General features: G+C 43.1%; 2 protein-coding genes across 2 annotated transcripts; one reads left to right on the top strand and one right to left on the bottom strand.

The window, feature by feature from the left end:
- Positions 1-1,668: 1,668 nt before the first annotated feature.
- Positions 1,669-5,191, top strand: LOC103981223 (protein indeterminate-domain 5, chloroplastic). Its single transcript, XM_009397872.3, has 3 exons — positions 1,669-2,518; positions 2,656-3,052; positions 3,925-5,191. The coding sequence occupies exons 1-3, from the start codon at positions 2,368-2,370 to the stop codon at positions 5,030-5,032; spliced, it is 1,656 nt and encodes a 551-aa protein (XP_009396147.2). The 5' UTR covers positions 1,669-2,367; the 3' UTR covers positions 5,033-5,191.
- Positions 5,192-6,886: 1,695 nt separating this feature from the next.
- LOC135609881 (probable serine/threonine-protein kinase PIX13) lies at positions 6,887-17,754 on the bottom strand. The gene is made up of 6 exons (XM_065103652.1): positions 17,603-17,754; positions 16,984-17,333; positions 16,618-16,753; positions 16,237-16,379; positions 16,028-16,151; positions 6,887-7,429 (listed from the first exon to the last, which is right to left on the bottom strand). The coding sequence occupies exons 1-6, from the start codon at positions 17,652-17,654 to the stop codon at positions 7,044-7,046; spliced, it is 1,191 nt and encodes a 396-aa protein (XP_064959724.1). The 5' UTR covers positions 17,655-17,754; the 3' UTR covers positions 6,887-7,043.
- Positions 17,755-18,663: the final 909 nt, after the last annotated feature.

Here is an 18,663-nt window from a genome sequence, read left to right as displayed (position 1 = left end):
CTTTTAGCACTCAATGAACAGTTTTCTTTTAGGAAAAAGACTTTAGGCTTGCATTTCTTGGACTGACAGTACTACACATTTGGTACTTTCATTAAATTGAACCTTCTTAAACTTTGTTTGCATGGGAATAAATGCAGTGAATTCATTAAACTTCAATGGTCCTACCATTATGGCTATGTGAAACTCCCAAACACCAAAGAGTGGACAACTATGTTTTTGTTTGTATTTTTAATCAAACAAAAAGGTTTTGATTGGCTGCAACAAAATTTTTATATGTCGACTATGCTGGAAAATTACTTGAAAGATGGCCGACTTCAATAATTCCTAAATAATAAACAATATAAGAGTAGAAGAAAGGTGTTCAAGAGCAACATTTTGTTTGATCTCAATCTTTGTCTTTCCTACTATCTCTCTCTTAATATCACAAATTTAATATAACTCATAATTTTATTAGCAAATTATTTCTAATATAACTTTCAACATTCTAAGCTTTTTTTTTTGGACAAAAACAATACTAAGAAAAGTAATTATACAATAGTAACCACATGCAACATTTTTCATAAGCTCGGAAAGTTATATCATCATGTTATCCACCATAGCCATCGATCCGAAAAATCCTCCCTATAAATTAATGTATCGAAAACTGTTTTTGTCAAATTTCCTAATATAAATTAATTAAAACAACAAGCTGAAATTTTCAACATCACTACTAAATAATTCATCAGAGTCCATGACTTGGTCTATATTTATTGTACTTTCTATTTCAATATCTAAATATCTTCATCAAGATTTTTTTATCTACCGATCGTTTATCTTGATTTATAAATTCTCTTGTATCAAAAATAAAAAAAAAAAAAATTTATGCTTCCTTTGAAAATAAAATCATCTACTCCAAGAAGATGAAATTTCGCCTCTATCCGATAGAGAATTATTTGCTTTGTTAAAATTACTAATCATATCGGTCATCGTCTTTTCTGATTCATCTATGATATAATATACACAAATTACCTAGAAGATGGTTGATTTAATAATCCAAAGAGGGAAAAACAAGGCAGCAGCTCTTAATCTTTCTCAACCACAAAAGCCCTAAATCTCACCAATTGTAAGCCATATGTATAATAGTCATATTCTAAACTTATTTAACCACACTCCAAAATAAAATTCTTTGGAATATATACTATACTTTAACTGCCACATTTATTCTCTAGTTTTGTCAACTACTAATCTAAACTCGTCTTAATTGTTTACATGCAGTGACTGCTACAGCATGCAGAAACTGCTTTGTAAACCTCATCAAGACAAACCTCTCTGTCACATTTGTTTTACATGTCAAGTTGTATTCATAAAGAATTTTCTCCTGCATTGATGTATACGTACATACATGTAGGCATTTGATATTGAGGAAGAGAACCATATATCCATGTTTTCACCAGTGTCCATAGAATTGAAATCTAATTTTGACTTGCAGCAAGATGGAGAATGTGCTATCACTGCTGTTCATTTCTACTGGTCTGGCTTGAGAGGGTTGGAATGAGAGGCTGGCTTTTGTCCTCATGTCCCTCCCATGTCGACTCCAAACGGTAGAACGAGGTGGGGTAGAGAGAGGGTAAGGTCTACAGTCTCGTGGGCCCCATCTCACACAGCCACACTCTTGCCTATGTGACACCATCTTTCTTTCTCTGTCTCTGTCTCTTTCTCTCTCTCTCTCTCTGCGAATTTATATACAGAAAATTTTGGTGGATTGCTTATGTGTGGTGTGAAGGAGTAAGGAAGGATAGAGGTCCGAAGGGGAAAGGTGGAGAAGAAGAAGAAGAATCATCCGTAGGGGAAGAAGAGAGAAAGAGATGGTTTCGAGGAACCCAAAGAAACCACAGAGCAACCCTTTGTTCTCTCCCTCCAACAAGGAGTAGCAGAAGAACAAAGAGAAGGGAAGGGAAGAGGTTCTCTTTAGTTTGGTTTTGTGCTCCTTTGTTTTCTTCTATCCCTCTCTCACTCTTTCTCTCCTTGTATTTGGCTTCGAGTGCAACTGTTTGTTTGGATTGCCGGCTCCCTTTGTTCTCTAGTAGAGGTAGCAAGAGTCACCAGGTGGTAGAATTTGGAGGTTTTTGTTTAGGGTCTGTCTTGTTGGTGTGTAGATCCACACTCGCGTACTAAGATTTGGGTTCTTGCCCTCCTCCTCCCCTTCCCTTGGATCTAGAAAAGGGATAGCTACACAGTGATGGATAGAACAAAGGCGAGACGGTGGTTGCATGTTGTGTAGCGATGGCTCTTTTGTGGCTTTGATTTGGACTCATCAGTGATCCTTACAGAAACCAGAAAGCAGCTTCTACTGAGAGTAGGGAGACCAAGAACACATCCAAGAAGAAGATGGCAACGGCTTCGTCGTCGGTACCTTTCTTTGGAATCAGAGAGGAGGAGAAGCTCAACACCCAGCAGCAGCGGCCACAGCCATCATCATCGTCGACGCCGACGGCAGCTGCTCCTCCCAAGAAAAAGAGGAACCTCCCGGGAAATCCAAGCAAGTATCCAAACTTACAACCACCCGCATGCAGAAACCCTAATTCACAGATCCTAATCTTTGCTGCTACTAATTTTCCTTTAATTCTGCTGTTAATTCATCAATTATGATTACATGGAGTTCGATTTAATCCACAGATCCCGACGCCGAGGTGGTCGCTCTGTCACCAAAGACGCTTCTTGCGACGAATAGGTTCATCTGCGAGGTGTGCAACAAGGGGTTCCAGCGGGAGCAGAACCTGCAGCTGCACCGGCGCGGCCACAACCTACCATGGAAGCTGAAGCAGAAGAACCCCAAGGAGGTCCGTCGCCGCGTGTACATCTGCCCGGAGCCGACATGCGTCCACCACGAGCCCTCACGCGCCCTTGGCGACCTCACCGGCATCAAGAAGCACTACTGCCGCAAGCATGGCGAGAAGAAGTGGAAGTGCGACAAGTGCTCGAAGCGTTATGCCGTGCAGTCGGATTGGAAGGCGCATTCCAAGACCTGCGGTACTCGCGAGTACCGCTGTGACTGCGGAACCCTGTTCTCCAGGTACCACTTCCACTACATGCATCCTTGATCTATTGATGCTGAAGAATCCATTATTGGAGCATCTATCAGCGTTCATGCATGTCCCCTTAGATCTTTTGGTCATGATGATGATGATGATGGTACTGCCCACTGCACTGTACTGCACTCACTCACTCACTCACTCACACACAAAAGTCTTGCACATCGTCTTCTCGGTTTCAGTGATTGGGATTCCTGGAGTCGCAGCTGTGTTAGGGTTAGGGTTGTTAGGACTGGATTCCCAGGTGCCAAAAGTGAGAAAAAGATCGGAGCATGCAGCGACGAACTGCACCCACGTGAATTGTCTCGATGGAACTGAATCAACTGTTATGAACATTGAGATTTCAAACAAAAGGAGCTCATCTTTCTCCCTCGAAACCAACGCCAAGCTCCTTTTCCTCTCTCTCTCTCTTTCTCTCTCTCTCTCTCTCTCTCTCTCTCTCTCGCTCGCTCGCACTCCTATTCACGTGGTGACCTGGAGGCAATGCTTAGCAGGCCACTTTGTTGTCTTGTGAGTTGGAGATATGTGGGCAACACGGCATGGCTACTGAATGCATTCAGAGGTCCACCATTTCATGAGAATCGACTTTGGCTGTGAGCAAATTATTCTTGTCCGGAGGTGCGAGACATCACTTGGGATGTGAAGCCTCCTGTTGCTTCTTCGCGTAAGGGAGCTGTGCATTGAGTTAGAAAGTGCCATTATCCATCGGTGGTTTTCATGATCCGAAGGACTTCGATGGGGGTGTGTCTTCAGCTTCAAGGGAGTTTCCTCTCAAATCCTTCTCTGATAGCATAACAAAAGCCAGTGAATTCAGAACAACTGATACATTAATCTTTTATCGTGTTTGGTGCAGGCGTGATAGCTTCATTACCCATAGAGCCTTCTGCGATGCATTAGCACAGGAAAGTGCGAGGATCCCAGCCGGCATCAACACCATTGGCGGCAGCCACTTCTATGGCAACACCGGAATACATTTGGGCCTTCCTCAGTTGAATTCGCAACTCTCATCCTTACAGGAGCAGACGCATTGTGGAAATGACAGTGCAGCACCGTTCAACCATGTCACCTTGCCGTCCTTCCGACCACCTCAGTCTGCCACTCCCTTCTTTCTCGGCAGCGGATCGAGCCAAGACATCCATGAAGACACTCAGTTGCTTCAAAGTAAACCTTTCCATGGCTTGATGCAACTACAGGATCACCTCCAACACAACACCAATGCCTCGTCCTCCTCCTCTGCCGCGGCTGCGACCGATCTTTTCAACCTTAGCATCTTCTCCAACAGTAACAACAGGAGCGTCATCACCAACAGCAGCAACTCTGGGATCAACCAAAATGCTCACCTGCTGATCTCTGATCATTTCAACAACGCTAGTGGAAGCAATGAGCCAAACACACTCTTCGCAGGAAATCATCTCATCAGCAACCATATCGATGCAAACATGTTTGGCCAATCGGTGACCACTGAATCGGTGCCACCACACATGTCAGCAACTGCGCTTCTTCAGAAGGCCGCGCAGATGGGTGCAACATCCAGTTGTAGCAGTGCGAGCTCCTTGCTTAGAGGAATCGGCAGCTTATATTCCAGCAATTCAAAGAATGCAGGTTTTCAGGCATCAGCAACCCAGGTGGAGAACGAGAGCCATTTCCAAGACCTTATGAACTCCCTCACCAACGGAAACACCAGTACATTTAATGGTGGGAATCATCAAAAGACTGGGTTCAGCGGCTTCATCTCAGGCATCGGCAACATGAACGAGAGCAAGCTACAGCGTAACCTATCCGCCAGTGGCCTTGGAACCTCTGACAGTTTAACCAGAGATTTCCTTGGGGTTGGAAGCATGATGAGGAGGGGGGGGATAACGCAAAGAGAGCAGCATCTCGGCATCGACATCAGCTCTCTCGATCCGGAACTGAAGTCTGGATCCTCGACTCGATCTTTTGTCGGTGGCAGTCTGCAGTAATTGATACTGAAGACGAGGCAGACTTAGCAGGTATTGTTCTTACTGTTTGTACTGTCACTGTTAAAGCTAGTTTAGTAGGATCGCAATAACTGGACTTTGCATTAGCAAGCGTTATCTTTAAGGTCTCAAGGCAATCTTAACCTGCAAAATTTTCGTTCTCGGACGCCTGCCTCCTTGAAGTTAATGGAAGGTACCATGGATGGAACCCCATATGTGAGAGTAACAACTGGTTAGAATAATGCAGCATACGTACATCTTCTTACTCCTCCTCTTCTCTCGCTCTGCATCCATTCATGTCATGCGTGAGCATGCCGCGGGCACAGAGAGAGAGAGAGAGAGAGAGAGAGAGATAAAATATCAGGTTGAAAGAATGTGTTGAAATTTCTACCGACACAGTCTCTCATCCACAGTGATCACTACGACTACCGAAGTACTTCATGCTTCTTCGCCTACGCCACGCGAAAGTTGACTTCGTCAACGATGTCATCATGGGCCCACCAGCTGCACGCTTGCCGTCTGACGTAAGAGAGAAAGGAAATAATTGCAGAAAAAGATTACAAATTGAATATTACAATATCACCAGATTATTCCTGAAATCAAACTATATTAACTTCTTTGGCGGAAAAAAAATAAATCATATATTTGATTTAATATAATTATAATTTTATTTTTTTATTTTAGTTGAGCACATAGATTTTATGATTATAAATCACTAAATTAAGTTTTTTTTTCTAATTTCATCATCATCGTCATTTTTTTTAATCTTTTCATTATTATCTTTCTTTTTTTATCCCTTAAATTTGTTGGGAATCGTCTTACGGTCGTAATCATCGTCAACTCCGGCGGTGAGGCGGCGACCGCCATCGGTTCTCGGGATAATGGCGAAGACAGCACATCCTGTTCGGGAGGCCCACACGGCGAGCGATAGGTTCACGGATGCAGCTAGCTAGCATTGGTTGGTCCCACATGGTGCCTCTCTCTCTCTCTCTCTCACTCTCACACACACACAGATTAGCATGGTCGGAGTGAGGAGTCACGTCGTCGTCCCCTCCATCCCCCCGCCCCCCCATCCCCACTGCTGGATGTGCAGTGGTGATCGACGGTAGAGAGAAATATCTCATGATATATCGCTGTCGTTTTGGATTTCGGATTCCTTTTCTCCTCCTCTCCCGTCGCCATCACTGCTCAATGGCATCAGGGAAGGGTGGGGTGAGCAATCCTCTACAGACTCGTCTTCTTTGCCAAAGAAGATAGTTTGGAGCAGGCAGCAGCAAGACACGTGAAGAACAGCGCATGCTCTATGTAATGTATTTGCATGGGTTACTCATCATAACCTTCCCGTCACCTCCATACACCTAACATTCTTTCGTAGTTTTCCGATAGCATCTGAATCATGAATGTAACCTAAGCATCTGAATACCTAATCATGGGTTACTCACAAAGAGCAGTACATATATTCCAGATTAAAAGAGTGCATACCTGATGACAGGGGTTTTGTTTTAAGTGTCGTCTTATTGCTATTGGCTTACATGTTCTTGGAATGTCATCTGCCACCAAGCAGGAGATGCTCCGTTCCCTGGCAAACGCTACCTTCAAAGGCATATTATGCCAACTCAAGTACATGCATTGCCCTCACAAACGAATCCAAACCCAACACATTTAGAGAGAGAGAGAGAGAGAGAGAGAGAGAGAGAGAGAGAGAGAGAGAGAGAGAGAGAGAGAGAGTTGGCATTCCAGAATAATACCACTGATTTGGCATGGCATGTCAACAACCCAAAGTTGGAAGAACCAACAAAGGGTCCGTTCTGATGTATAGGATTAGAAGAGAGGAGTCCATTCTATCGAGGTTCCAAGTTGGCTAGCAATATCATGAATCTTTTTCTCATAAATGGCTATCCTAAGTACAACTTTTATTTGACATCGGATTATACTCACTTATTGTCAAATAATTCATCACCAAAATAAACAATAAGGATCGATATTTTTAGGAACAAGATTCATCAATCTTTTGCTAGGCGATTCGCGGTGAGTGGTTGTGAGAGGAACTCGGGCCACGGCTGCCAGCCACAGCCTCTTCTCTCGGCCTGCCTTTCAGGTCTTCAATCTGCTCCAGCCTTTGCACAACTTCCTTCATGTTCGGACGTTTCTTGGGATCGCTGGCAAGACATTCCAGAGTGAGCTGGGCAACCTGAAGAGCCCCTTTCGGGGGATACTGTCCCTCGAGTCGACGGTCCATAACCCGTGCCAGCTTTCTCCGGTCGGATAACGATGGTCTAGCGTAAGTAACCAAGTTTCGTTGCGTGACCGGACGATTTGTGTCGACCGTCCTCAGCCCAGTGAGCATCTCCAGTAATACAACCCCAAATCCATACACATCGCTCTTCACATATAAATGACCTGGATGAGCAAGGTGGCATGTCATTCATTCATTCATTCATATAATGCTTACTGAGTCAGTCTCATAATATCATGAATAATTCACTTCACAACAGATAGCGGAAAAGATCATATTTGTTTGTGCGGTAATACACTTTAGAACACTTCAATTTTCATGTAATAGATCCATACTTACTCATTTGATATTTGAAAGATTCTCTTGTAAGTATAAAATAAGTTATAAATTATGTGAAAAAATTTTAATATTAAAATATTAAATTAAATAATAATAGATTAAAATTAGGATGCATACCTCCTACTGATAGATATTATTAAGAATTTTTTTCTTAATAATATTGATGTTATTAAGAATTGATATTATTAGTAAAAAAGGTATATAATCTTAGACTACAAAGATATCTAAAATAATATTATTTTACTCCATACATAATTATTTGAAGAAAATATTCATTCAAAATTATTTAAATCTCATAATTATATATGTCATTATAAATATTATTTTTTTAATATCATTTAAAATAAAATTTATAATATAATTTTATAAATTTATTAGTCTAAACCACTTTGACAACTATAAGACTAATACAAGAATATAAAATACATCTTAAATATCATATAAATAATAAAAATATTTTTATGATTTACACTCTATAAATTTATCATCTCAAGCCATTTTACCGACTATAAGTCAGATAAAACTTAGAAATATAAATTATAAAGAATATTCACTAACTTTTTTAAATATAATTCATGTAAAAATAGTTCAATAATAATAAATTAATAATCATAATAAATATTAAACATTAATCAGCATAAAATAAAATGCATATGATGACTATAATCATGATAAAATAATAATCATATGTTTATGCGAAAAATAAATATTATTTTTATTATTTTAATATATGTGAATAATTACATAAATATCCAAAAGCAATAATTTAAATTTAACTATCATAAGCAAATAAAAAATATCAATATTTCATATGAGAAAATAATAAAATAATAAAAAAATCTTATATATGTATATGTATATGTTATATATGTATACATATGTATACATATATATACATATATATATATATATATATATATATATATATATATATATATATGTATATATACATATCTATTTGTATGTGTATATATATGCATGTATATATATTTATATATGTATATATATATACATACATATACATATGTGTATATAATATATACATATACATATATATATATATATATATATATATGTATATATATGTATATATATACATATATGTATATACATGTATTTATATACATACATATTGGTCTCCGGTTGCCATCAAGTTGGTGTTGATGAACGTTATCCTGATACGTCATTCGTGGCGACACTTTCCTATCGTGATGCCTCCAACTCACTGCTACATCCAACAATATCCGGTGATGCTTCGATCGCCAAATTCCATTGTGGTGATGAAACCTGGTGGCAAACCCATCGATCATGAGTTGTCATTTGTCTTGTGCATAGCATCACAGTGCTTCATCGACCACCCTTCACATTGCCACTAGGAGTAGTACCCAAATCATCATCGCCCAAAACACCCTTCAACGCTACTTGAGGCACCATGCCACTTACAACCTACGCATAACCATCTCACTGCGACATCTCCACTGCATGACCATCACCCAAATGCTAGGCTGCTATTTGCGAGTAGCACACGGACCATCATTGTGGGCCTTGTGGCCTTTAATGACTCTGCTACAGACAAGCACATGTTTACAGGAAACCATCTCACTGTGTACCTCATCTGCGACACTCGAAGTGGTCTTCGACTATCATCAAGTTGGCGTTAATGACTATCACGATGCACCATCCGCTCGTGATGCCTCCTATCTCATTATGACATCTAGCAATCTCCGACGATGCTTCCATTGCCAAATTCCATTCGTTGTGACGAAACCAAATGCCAATCCTTACGTGACTATCGCCCTTAATAAGGCTACTGAACCACTGTCGTTACCCAAGCCTCCATTGGTACTTTACGATGGAGACCTATGACCACTGTCGTTACCCAAACCTCCATTGATACTTTACGATTGCTAGTCATAGGTACCCTGTAAGTCAATCACATGAGTGATGACATGTGTGACATGATACATATTCTTTTTACTTATTATTATTTGATATTTTATCATTTTATATTACTTGTTACATACATAAATACATTGTGATGTTCGTGGATCTCTGTAATGAGAATCAGATCATGATAAAATCACGATAATAAGATCGATTCACCTTTAAATACAGACCCTAAAAATCCTGGTCATAGGTTACTCGAGAGGGACATCGATATACCAAACAGACTAGTATACTATATACTCGTCCATATAATGAAGGCATCTGGTCACATATCTGCTCATGTGGGGACACTAGGGATACAATGCATGTGCTCATTGGAAAATAAGTTCACTAATTGATCCGCTCATGAATGCTAGATGGTTGATGATGTCCCATTGTCAAATAATAATTCTATTATCCCAGTGGTGTACCTAGTTCTTAGACTTGAGACACTAATGATGTCCTATATAAGTACTATACTATTTGATACTGGACTTATAGGTTTGGAAATTCCATATCTAGCACAATCGATCATCGAGAGTGATAGTTATCCTTACGAGGCTATTGAGTATTGATAAAGGATCATCTGCTCTCGATATCATAAGAGGAATATCATATGTGTTCTTGCTTAGATAAATCTTTGACCAAGATCATTTGAATTGTGAGAGAAAGAGTTCTTCGGGAGAATGATTAGAGCGCAACCCGAGTAGAAACCATATGGGTCTGATAGCACCATGCCCGGTATATGATCTTTGAGGTATTAGATGGATGAAGGACTATAGATACATGGTAAATGATGATAAACAGGTCTAATAGATTGGATTTTCCTGTATCGTTTGGGGACTGCGGCGTAGTGGCCTAGTACATCTGTAGTCGATGAGTCGAGTGAATTATTACGAAGATAATAATTTACTGAGCCAGAATGAGTTTTGACAGGTATAACTCACGGCTAGCTTGATATTGGGACTAGAGGATCACACACATATGGTAGGTGTTGCGACGAGTAGAGGTTTGGATATGAGATATCCGTTGGAGCTCACATCTTATTGGATATCCAATTAGCTAATAATTATTGGATCATATGGATGAGATCCAATAAGAGCCAATAAGAGATCATTGGGTAAAGACCTACTAATCTAAGAGGTTTGGGTAGTTGGATGAAGATTCATTAGGGTTAAGTTGACAAAGGACCTTTATAAATAGGTGGGAACCAATGGCCCGTAGTGTCATGGCCTTAGCTAGAATTGCCTAAGGCGTGAGGCACCCTTGCGGCCAAAGACGCGAACTTAGCTTGCGTTGCCTAAGTCACGAGTCACCCTTGCGGCAAAGACGCAAACTTAGCTTGCGTTGCCTAAGTCGCGCTTCGCCCTTGCGATATTGCTCCGCAAGGATCAGCCCACTTGTAACCTCTCGCAGGTCCCGAAGGACCTGTAAAAGAGAAAGTTGATTAGATCGAAAGAACGAGCAACGGACAAGTCCCGAAGTCTCACGAAAAGGGGAAGCTTTACAAGGAATTCAGCGAGCACCTTACGTGCACAAGAGAAAAGAGGGAGAGGGGGAAAACAAGGGCTTTAGAAGGTTGAACGAACAGCTGCAAACCCACAAACAGCCGCTCACCTGGTCCCGGGCGCGACAACAAGTTCCCATCAAGGCAACGTGCGAACTTGCGAAAGAGTGTTCAACGCCCGGTATATATCCGAAGCCCCATCCAGCCCTGTGCCACCCGGGGGGTTCAAAGGGGCTGAGATGGCTGACGTTTTGGTGAGTGAAGGTAGATTCCAGAAATCAGCTTGCGACACGCGAAAACGGAGCTGTTTTGGGCTGTTTTGCTCGGTTCGGTGAGCAGTCGTTTTGTAACGCTGCAGCTTGTTCGAACTTACATTTTTACAAGCAAAATAACCCAAAACCAAGAGAAAACATGCTGTCAAACAGCTGTACATGTAGGTGTGAGCGACGAACAGCTCGTTGAACGGAGTTGTTGCGAGTGCGCGATGACCGTTCGTGACATTCTCCCCCACTTAAACTGTCGACGCCCTCGTCGACGCTTGTTGGTAGTTGTTGATGATTTCTTCTTCATGTCGCAGGGCGTCTTCAGGCTCCCAACTGGCTTCAGTTCGGGGAAGCTTTCGCCACTTCACCAAGTACTCTGTCTGCTCAGCTCCGTTGGGTAGCTTTATCTTGCGGTCCACTAGAATGGTTTCAACTCGCTTCTCGTAGGAGGCTGTGATGGGAGGTAGCCGAGTTGGAACACTTCGGGAAGCATCTTGTGGATCCGAGTGGTAGGCTTTTAGGTTGCTGGCGTGAAGAACGTTGTAAATTTTGAACCACGCCGGCAACTGCAACATGTAAGAGACATTACCTACCCTGCTGATAATTGGGAAGGGCCCTTCATACTTGTGCACTAATCCTTTGTGGACTTTATTCCTAAAGAATTGGAGTGATGCTGGTTGGAGCTTTACCAACACTAAATCGCCAACTTTGAACTCTTGCGGTCGCCTTCCCAAGTCTGCCCACTTCTTCATCCTTTTTGCCGCCTTCTCTAAGTAAGCCCGTGCAATATCTGCATTTCGATGCCACTCCTTTGCGAAATGGTAGGTTGACGGACTACTCCCAGTATACCCAATGGCCATGGTGTGCGGAGTCGACGGTTGTTGTCCAGTTATGATCTCGAAGGGGCTCTTGTTGGATGCAGAGCTCCGCTGCAAGTTGTAGGAGAATTGGGCAATGTCCAATAGCTTCACCCAATCTCGTTGGTTGGCACTCACATAGTGCCGAAGATATTGCTCCAGGAGCGAGTTTATCCTTTCAGTCTGGCCATCCGTCTGGGGGCGGAGGCTTGTAGAGAAGTATAACTTTGACCCCAACAATTTGAATAGCTCGGTCTAGAATCGTCCCAGGAACCGAGCGTCTCGATCACTAATGATATTGTGCGGGACTCCCCAATACTTCACCACATCCTTCATCATCAGCTTGGCCACCTCCTCTGCTGAACAGTGTAGGGGAGCAGCAATGAAAGTTGCATACTGTGAAAACCGATCGACCACCACGAGTATCGATCTGAGTCTCCCTACAAGTGGCAAGCTTGATATGAAATCCAAGGAAATACTCTCCCACGGCCTTTTTGGTACGGGCAACGGCTCCAAAAGTCCCACTGGCTTCCGTTGCTCCACCTTGTCTTGTTGGCAAGTAAGGCATGTTCGAACATATTCCTCCACATCAGTCCCCATCTTCGGCCAGTAGAAGGCCCTCTCCACGAGAGCCAATGTTCTGTGAATGCCTGGGTGTCCAGCCCAATGGGAATCGTGACACTCTTTTAAGAGTTCACGCATCAAATTGTCCACTCGGGGAACATAAACCCTATTCCCTTTTGTGTAAACGAGTCCCTCCTGGACCTAAAATCGTCGTGCCTTGCCTTCTTTGATGAGCTGCATCAGGATAACTACCTGGGGGTCACTATACAATCCATCCCTGATTCTGGAAAGGAAGTTGGAGTGCAACTGACTTGCTTGGCCTCTGCCCTCCAATTGTGCGGCATTCACACGCTCCACCTTCCGACTTAATGCATCGGCCACGACATTTGCCTTCCCAAGCTTATACTCCATTGCCATATCAAATTCAGCCAGGAAGTCCTGCCAACGCGCCTGCTTTGGGGAGAGCTTCTTCTGAGTTTGGAAATAGCTCAGAGCGATGTTGTCCGTCCTCAGCACAAATCGCGATCTGAGGAGATAGTGTCGCCAAACTCGTAGACAGTGGATCACCGCTGTCATCTCCTTCTCATGCATTGGATACCGCCGCTCGATCTTGTTGAGTTTGCGGCTCTCGTAGGCCATAGGATGACCCTCCTGCATGAGTACTCCCCCAATAGCGAAGTCCGAAGCATCTGTATGGACTTCAAAAGGCTCCCCATAGTCTGGCAATTTGAGCACTGGTTCTTCCATAACAGCAGCCTTCAGATCTTGGAATGCTATTTCACATTTGTCAGACCACTTCCAAGGCTGCTCCTTCTTCAGCAACTCCGTCAGTGGGGTTGCACGTTTCAAATATCCCGCTATGAAGCGTCGATAATAATTGACGAAACCAAGGAAGGATCTCAACTCTGGCACCTTCTTTGGAGTTCGTCATTCCACAACCGCTTGCACCTTCGACTTATCCATTCGAATGGAGCCATCACCGATTCGATGTCCCAAGAATAATATCTCAGTTTGAGCAAAGTAGCATTTCTCCCTTTTCACGAACAAAGTGTTCTCCCTTAGAACCTTGAATATCGTCCGAAGGTGTTTGACGTGCTCCTCGAGCGTTTGACTGTAGACGACGATATCGTCCAAGTAGACGACCACAAACTTATCCAAATACTCCTTGAATAGCTGGTTCATGAGAGTGCAGTATGTGGCCGGAGCATTGGTTAAGCCGAAAGGCATCACCAAGAACTCAAACGCTCCATACCTGGTCATACAGGTAGTCGTCGCTTCGTCGCCTTCAATAATGCGCACCTTCCAATACCCCGACCGAAGGTCGAGTTTTGAGAAATACTTAGCTTTGCCCAATTGGTCGAACAAGTCCGCAATGAGTGGGATGGGATACTTGTTCTTCACTGTCACTTTGTTGAGGGCTCGGTAGTCTACACATAATTGGAGGCTCCCATCTTGTTTCTTCTGGAAGAGAACCGGAGCTCCGAAAGGTGCTTTAGAGCTGCGGATGAGACCACCGCTTAGCAGTTCACCTAACTGCTTCCTGAGTTCTGCCAACTCTGGCGGGGGCATGCGATAGGGTGGTCTCGCTGGAGGCTTCACTCCTGGCTCCAGCTCGATGCTGTGATCCACGCTTCTGCGTGGTGGAAGAGTCTTCGGCAACTCGGGTGGCATAGCGTCCTTGAACTCTTTCAGGACGTTCGCCACCACAGCAGGTTCTTGAATGACCTTCTCGTTGAGTGGCTCTAGCTTCATAGCAGCCACGAATGTCAATTTGCCTTTTCGCACCCCTTTATTCAATTGTAATGCCGATATGTGTTAGGGCTCCTTGGGTCCTCTTCGAGAGACGGGAACCACGCAGGGGTCATCGCCTCCTATCATACATAGGGAGTTCAAGAATGGCATTGGCACCAACTTCGCCGCGTGCATAAACTCCATTCCAAGAATCACTTGGAAGTTATCCAATGGCACGACCATCATGTTGGTGTTTCCGCTCCATGTCTCGATTTTGATGGGAACACCCTTCGCCGACCCGGAGATTCGCCTGGCCTCCGAGTTCACCGCCTTCATTCGGCTTGGGCTCTTCTCCAAGATCAACACAAGTCGTTGTGCTTCTTGATTGGCTATGAAGTTGTGGGTAGCGCCCGTGTCCACCATTGCACGGGTCGTTTGACCATTTAGCTTGATGTCCACATACATCAGCTCACTACTTCCTGCTTTTTGTAGCTTTGTCTTGATGTTCTCCCCCACTTGACCCCGCATGGTGTTCAACAAACGTATTGCTCCCATTCGGGGTCCTTGCGACTCCTTGTCGTCGCTGCTGGATTCAGAACTGCTCGAATTAAGAGCAACAGCTTTGCCCTTGTCCGATCGGGGGGGGGGGGTGGATGGAAGCCGTCAAAGCATTGAGTGCTTGTTTTTGTGGGCACTCCCTCACCATGTGCAGTCCTCCGCATAAGAAACATCCTCCAGGTTTTGAGGTCTTGCCTTTCGGGTTTGGGCCTTTGTGGGAACTCTTCTTCTTTTGTTCGCCCCCGAGCTCCTTCCCTCGAGAATGTTTTGGAGGGCGATTGCCTGAAGATTGTTTCCTTCTCCCTGGGTCAACCTTTTGTCCATGATTCCACTCGTATAGGTGAGAAACCTTCATCATCCACAAGCAAGCAGACAACTATGAGATAAACAATATAGATCATATCACCCTTTGGAAACAAAGGGCGAAAATACAAAACATATATGATACTTTTATGATCTAGGGTATTTGATTTCAAAATAGGCTCTGATACTATTTGTAAGCATAAAAACTATAATCATGCCGTTGTTATACGAAAAAATTTTAATATCAGAATCTAAAATCAAATAATAATAGATTAAATTTAGAATGCATACCTCTTAATATCAATCAGAATACATTTCTTCTACTGTAAACGTATTATCATCCGATCCCAAGGAAACGATTTGCAAGAAATACTAGACTCGTCTTCTATTTTCTTATCCTTGGTAAGATCACTATAAACGATGGAATAAGAACTAAGGAAATATTTGAGTAGATCTATAATCTCTCTTTTGTATATAGTCCCTAGGAGGTCATGTTGAGTCCTTCCCAACACTCAACATGACCATTGAATAAGATCTCCAAATTAGTAATTAGCATAGTCCTTCCCATATCATCTCTAATAAAAAAAATTATATCATAACTTAACTTCATTTTTATTGATCGATAACTTTATATATATATATATATATCCAATTAAATAGGATAATACAATCCAACCCAACTCTAATTAAATGCAAAACATCAACGACACATACCAGTAGCCATATACTCTGGAGCTGCGTATCCCATGGTGCCCATGATTCGTGTCGTTACATGCGTGTCTCCATCAGTTGGCCCATTCTTCGCCAGACCAAAGTCCGAGAGTTTTGCATTGTAGTTCTACACAAAGAAGAGATGAGATGCATAAATAGATCAATCGATCGATCTTAGCCAGCATATGGAGTGCTGGAAGCGAGAAGTTTACGGAGTCGAGGAGGATGTTAGCAGCCTTGAAGTCCCTGTAGATGACTTCCTTCTCTGATGTATGTAAGAACGCAAGTCCTCTGGCCGCACCGATGGCTATTTTCAGCCTCAGACTCCACGACAGTGGCTCATAAGATTCTCCTTCTGCCTCAGGAAAGAAAATTTTCAATTCTGTGACGGCATCCACACTCGACTTATGGGATCACTAACATCATTCTAAGAGCAGCTCAAGAGAAGAAATCACTCTCTGGTATATAATTTCAGTGATGTTAAGCTCCAAATTCTAGAAAGCTAGAATTGCAGGATAAAGTCTTTCCAGAAGAAAACAGAAAAGATGAATTGCATCGAAGATACTGAAATCAGTATCTGGGTTTAAACTCACTTCTGAAGAGGTGGCTTTCCAAGCTTCCCCTTGCCATGTACTCATACACCAGGAGAAGCTCATTGTCCTCCAAGCAATAGCCCAACAGCTTGACAAGGTTGGGATGTGAAAGCCTCCCAAGGAATTTTACCTCAGACTGCAACCATAATCCACACAGCAGTAATCTTAGTGGGAAGAGTTACCTCTCTTGTGCTACAAACAACACAATCAACACATAAATAGTGTAAACATGGCATTTTCTACTTCCTTAGATCCTTATGTCAGCTGCTTCCTGAGATCATTTATTTCCTCAAGAAACATCTCGAGATGATCGGGAAATATGTACTGAACAACAAGTCTGGATTCAAAGATGACTGGGGGAATTACCTGCCATTGTTCCAACCCTTGCATGCTATCAGGGCTCAGTTTCTTCACAGCGACTATCATTCCCAGTCCAGTCTTTGCAGGATTCAGAGTCTTCTCTTCCACCCATCCCTTGTACACTCTCCCAAACCCACCCTCCCCGAGTATCGTATCAGGCCTGAAGTTTCTGGTGGCAATCTTCATCTCCGCAAACGTGAAGGTTCGAAGATTCGGCACCTCCAAGATCCGGCCCTCCGGAAACTCCTCGTCGCCGCTTGCGCCGCTGACGGTGGACCGACCGAAGCTGCAACTATGGGTCGAGAGCTTCTCGGTGGTGGCGTCACTGCTGCTGGCCTTGAATGTCGATTGGTGCCCTGTGATTCCAAGAGAGGAAGGGGACGAAATGGAGAAAAGGGCTCAACTTTATCCCGACAGAACCCAATGGAAAGCAGAAAACCTCGGAAGGAACAGTCGGAAGCGGAGATGAGTCGAGGGAAACATGCTAATGTCCAGGTCAAATAGTAAGAAACCAAACAAGAAGTAGAATCGAGAGGGAAGCACAACCAGAATAAGATAAAGAATCCAACTGTTGCCTTTTTATAGACACACATGAATCCGACTCTCTTTCTTGATGGAATTATACCTGTATTGGATGGCTGCCGATAATTCGCACAGAAAGTACAGCAATTCCCCATATTCAATTCCTTCTTGCTCTTGTCCGCTCTCCCTCCGAAGAGAGAATGAAGGGAACACAAGGCAAAGATAATGGCAGCAAGTCGACAAGAAGCAGAAAGGGGAATCTTGACCTGTTCCACACACACACACACACACTCTCTCTTCCACAGTCACCGGTCTTCATAAAGTCAATCCTGCGCTGGTTGTGGAATTCAACACCATATAAGCTGTGGAATTCAACATCCATAATCCATCGAAATTGTAATTTTGGTGAGGAATCGCATGATATGATTGGCGGTATGACAAATGGGGCATCTCCAATCGTTCATTCACGTAACACTCGGATTGGAGCTCGAGCTCTGATTCCGTGGCACGGGGTTTGCGTACGCAAGTCATGCACGTGCTTTGGGAAGAGGTTGACTTGCTGAAACCTGGCTCACCAGATCCGACTCCATGCAACAGCGTTCACATCCGCATGCCGTCGTCACATGGTGCAAGTGGATTCGGTGAATCCGAAACCTTCGCTATCTTTAATCAGCTACGGGCCCACATGATACATGGGATACGGTGGCTTCATGATTAGGGTTTCAAACGACATCGTCCCAACTCCGTCGCACTCGGTCTAAGCTTGACGAAGCTTAGTATGAAGGGAGTGGGAAGAGTCTTCATTCATCCATCTGCCTGCAAAGAAGCTTCTCCTCTACAATCCATGAACTCAAGATATACTTAAAACGTCTTTGCTAACCAAACAGCAGACGTAAATTTTCCTCTTCTTCTTTTTCTAAATACTACAAACAAATTCCAGAAGAATGATGATAGTATATAACTTGATATCTCAAGGAAATAATAACAAGAAACAAGGTGAAAGAATCGGATTAAGCTTGCTTCGCTTCGGCATCCATGCCCACGCATTGAGATAAGCAGCAACTCCTGTGCATTCCTTGGCATAAAGTATCCACTGTAAAATCTCTTGCAGTGCATATGTATTTGCAGGTAAATTATAGCTGAACACCTCCTTGGATCAGCACT

The sequence above is a fragment of the Musa acuminata genome, chromosome BXJ2-4 (genome assembly GCF_036884655.1).
Source record: "Musa acuminata AAA Group cultivar baxijiao chromosome BXJ2-4, Cavendish_Baxijiao_AAA, whole genome shotgun sequence".
NCBI classification, from domain to species: Eukaryota; Viridiplantae; Streptophyta; class Magnoliopsida; order Zingiberales; family Musaceae; genus Musa; species Musa acuminata.
Note: the sequence above shows the minus strand (reverse complement) of the source record. Positions and strands in the feature narration are given on the sequence as shown.

Bases quoted from the DNA above. Each gene is read 5' to 3' on its own strand.
- LOC103981223 (XM_009397872.3), top strand. From the start codon at position 2,368: ATGGCAACGGCTTCGTCGTCGGTACCTTTCTTTGGAATCAGAGAGGAG. The intron at 2,519-2,655 runs GCAAGTATCCAA...TTTAATCCACAG, and splicing joins GAACCTCCCGGGAAATCCAA to ATCCCGACGCCGAGGTGGTC. The intron at 3,053-3,924 runs GTACCACTTCCA...TGTTTGGTGCAG, and splicing joins TGCGGAACCCTGTTCTCCAG to GCGTGATAGCTTCATTACCC.
- LOC135609881 (XM_065103652.1), bottom strand. From the start codon at position 17,654: ATGGGGAATTGCTGTACTTTCTGTGCGAATTATCGGCAGCCATCCAAT. The intron at 17,334-17,602 runs GTATAATTCCAT...TTGGAATCACAG, and splicing joins TCGGCAGCCATCCAATACAG to GGCACCAATCGACATTCAAG. The intron at 7,430-16,027 runs GTATGTGTCGTT...TTGCTCATCCAG, and splicing joins TCCAGAGTATATGGCTACTG to GTCATTTATATGTGAAGAGC.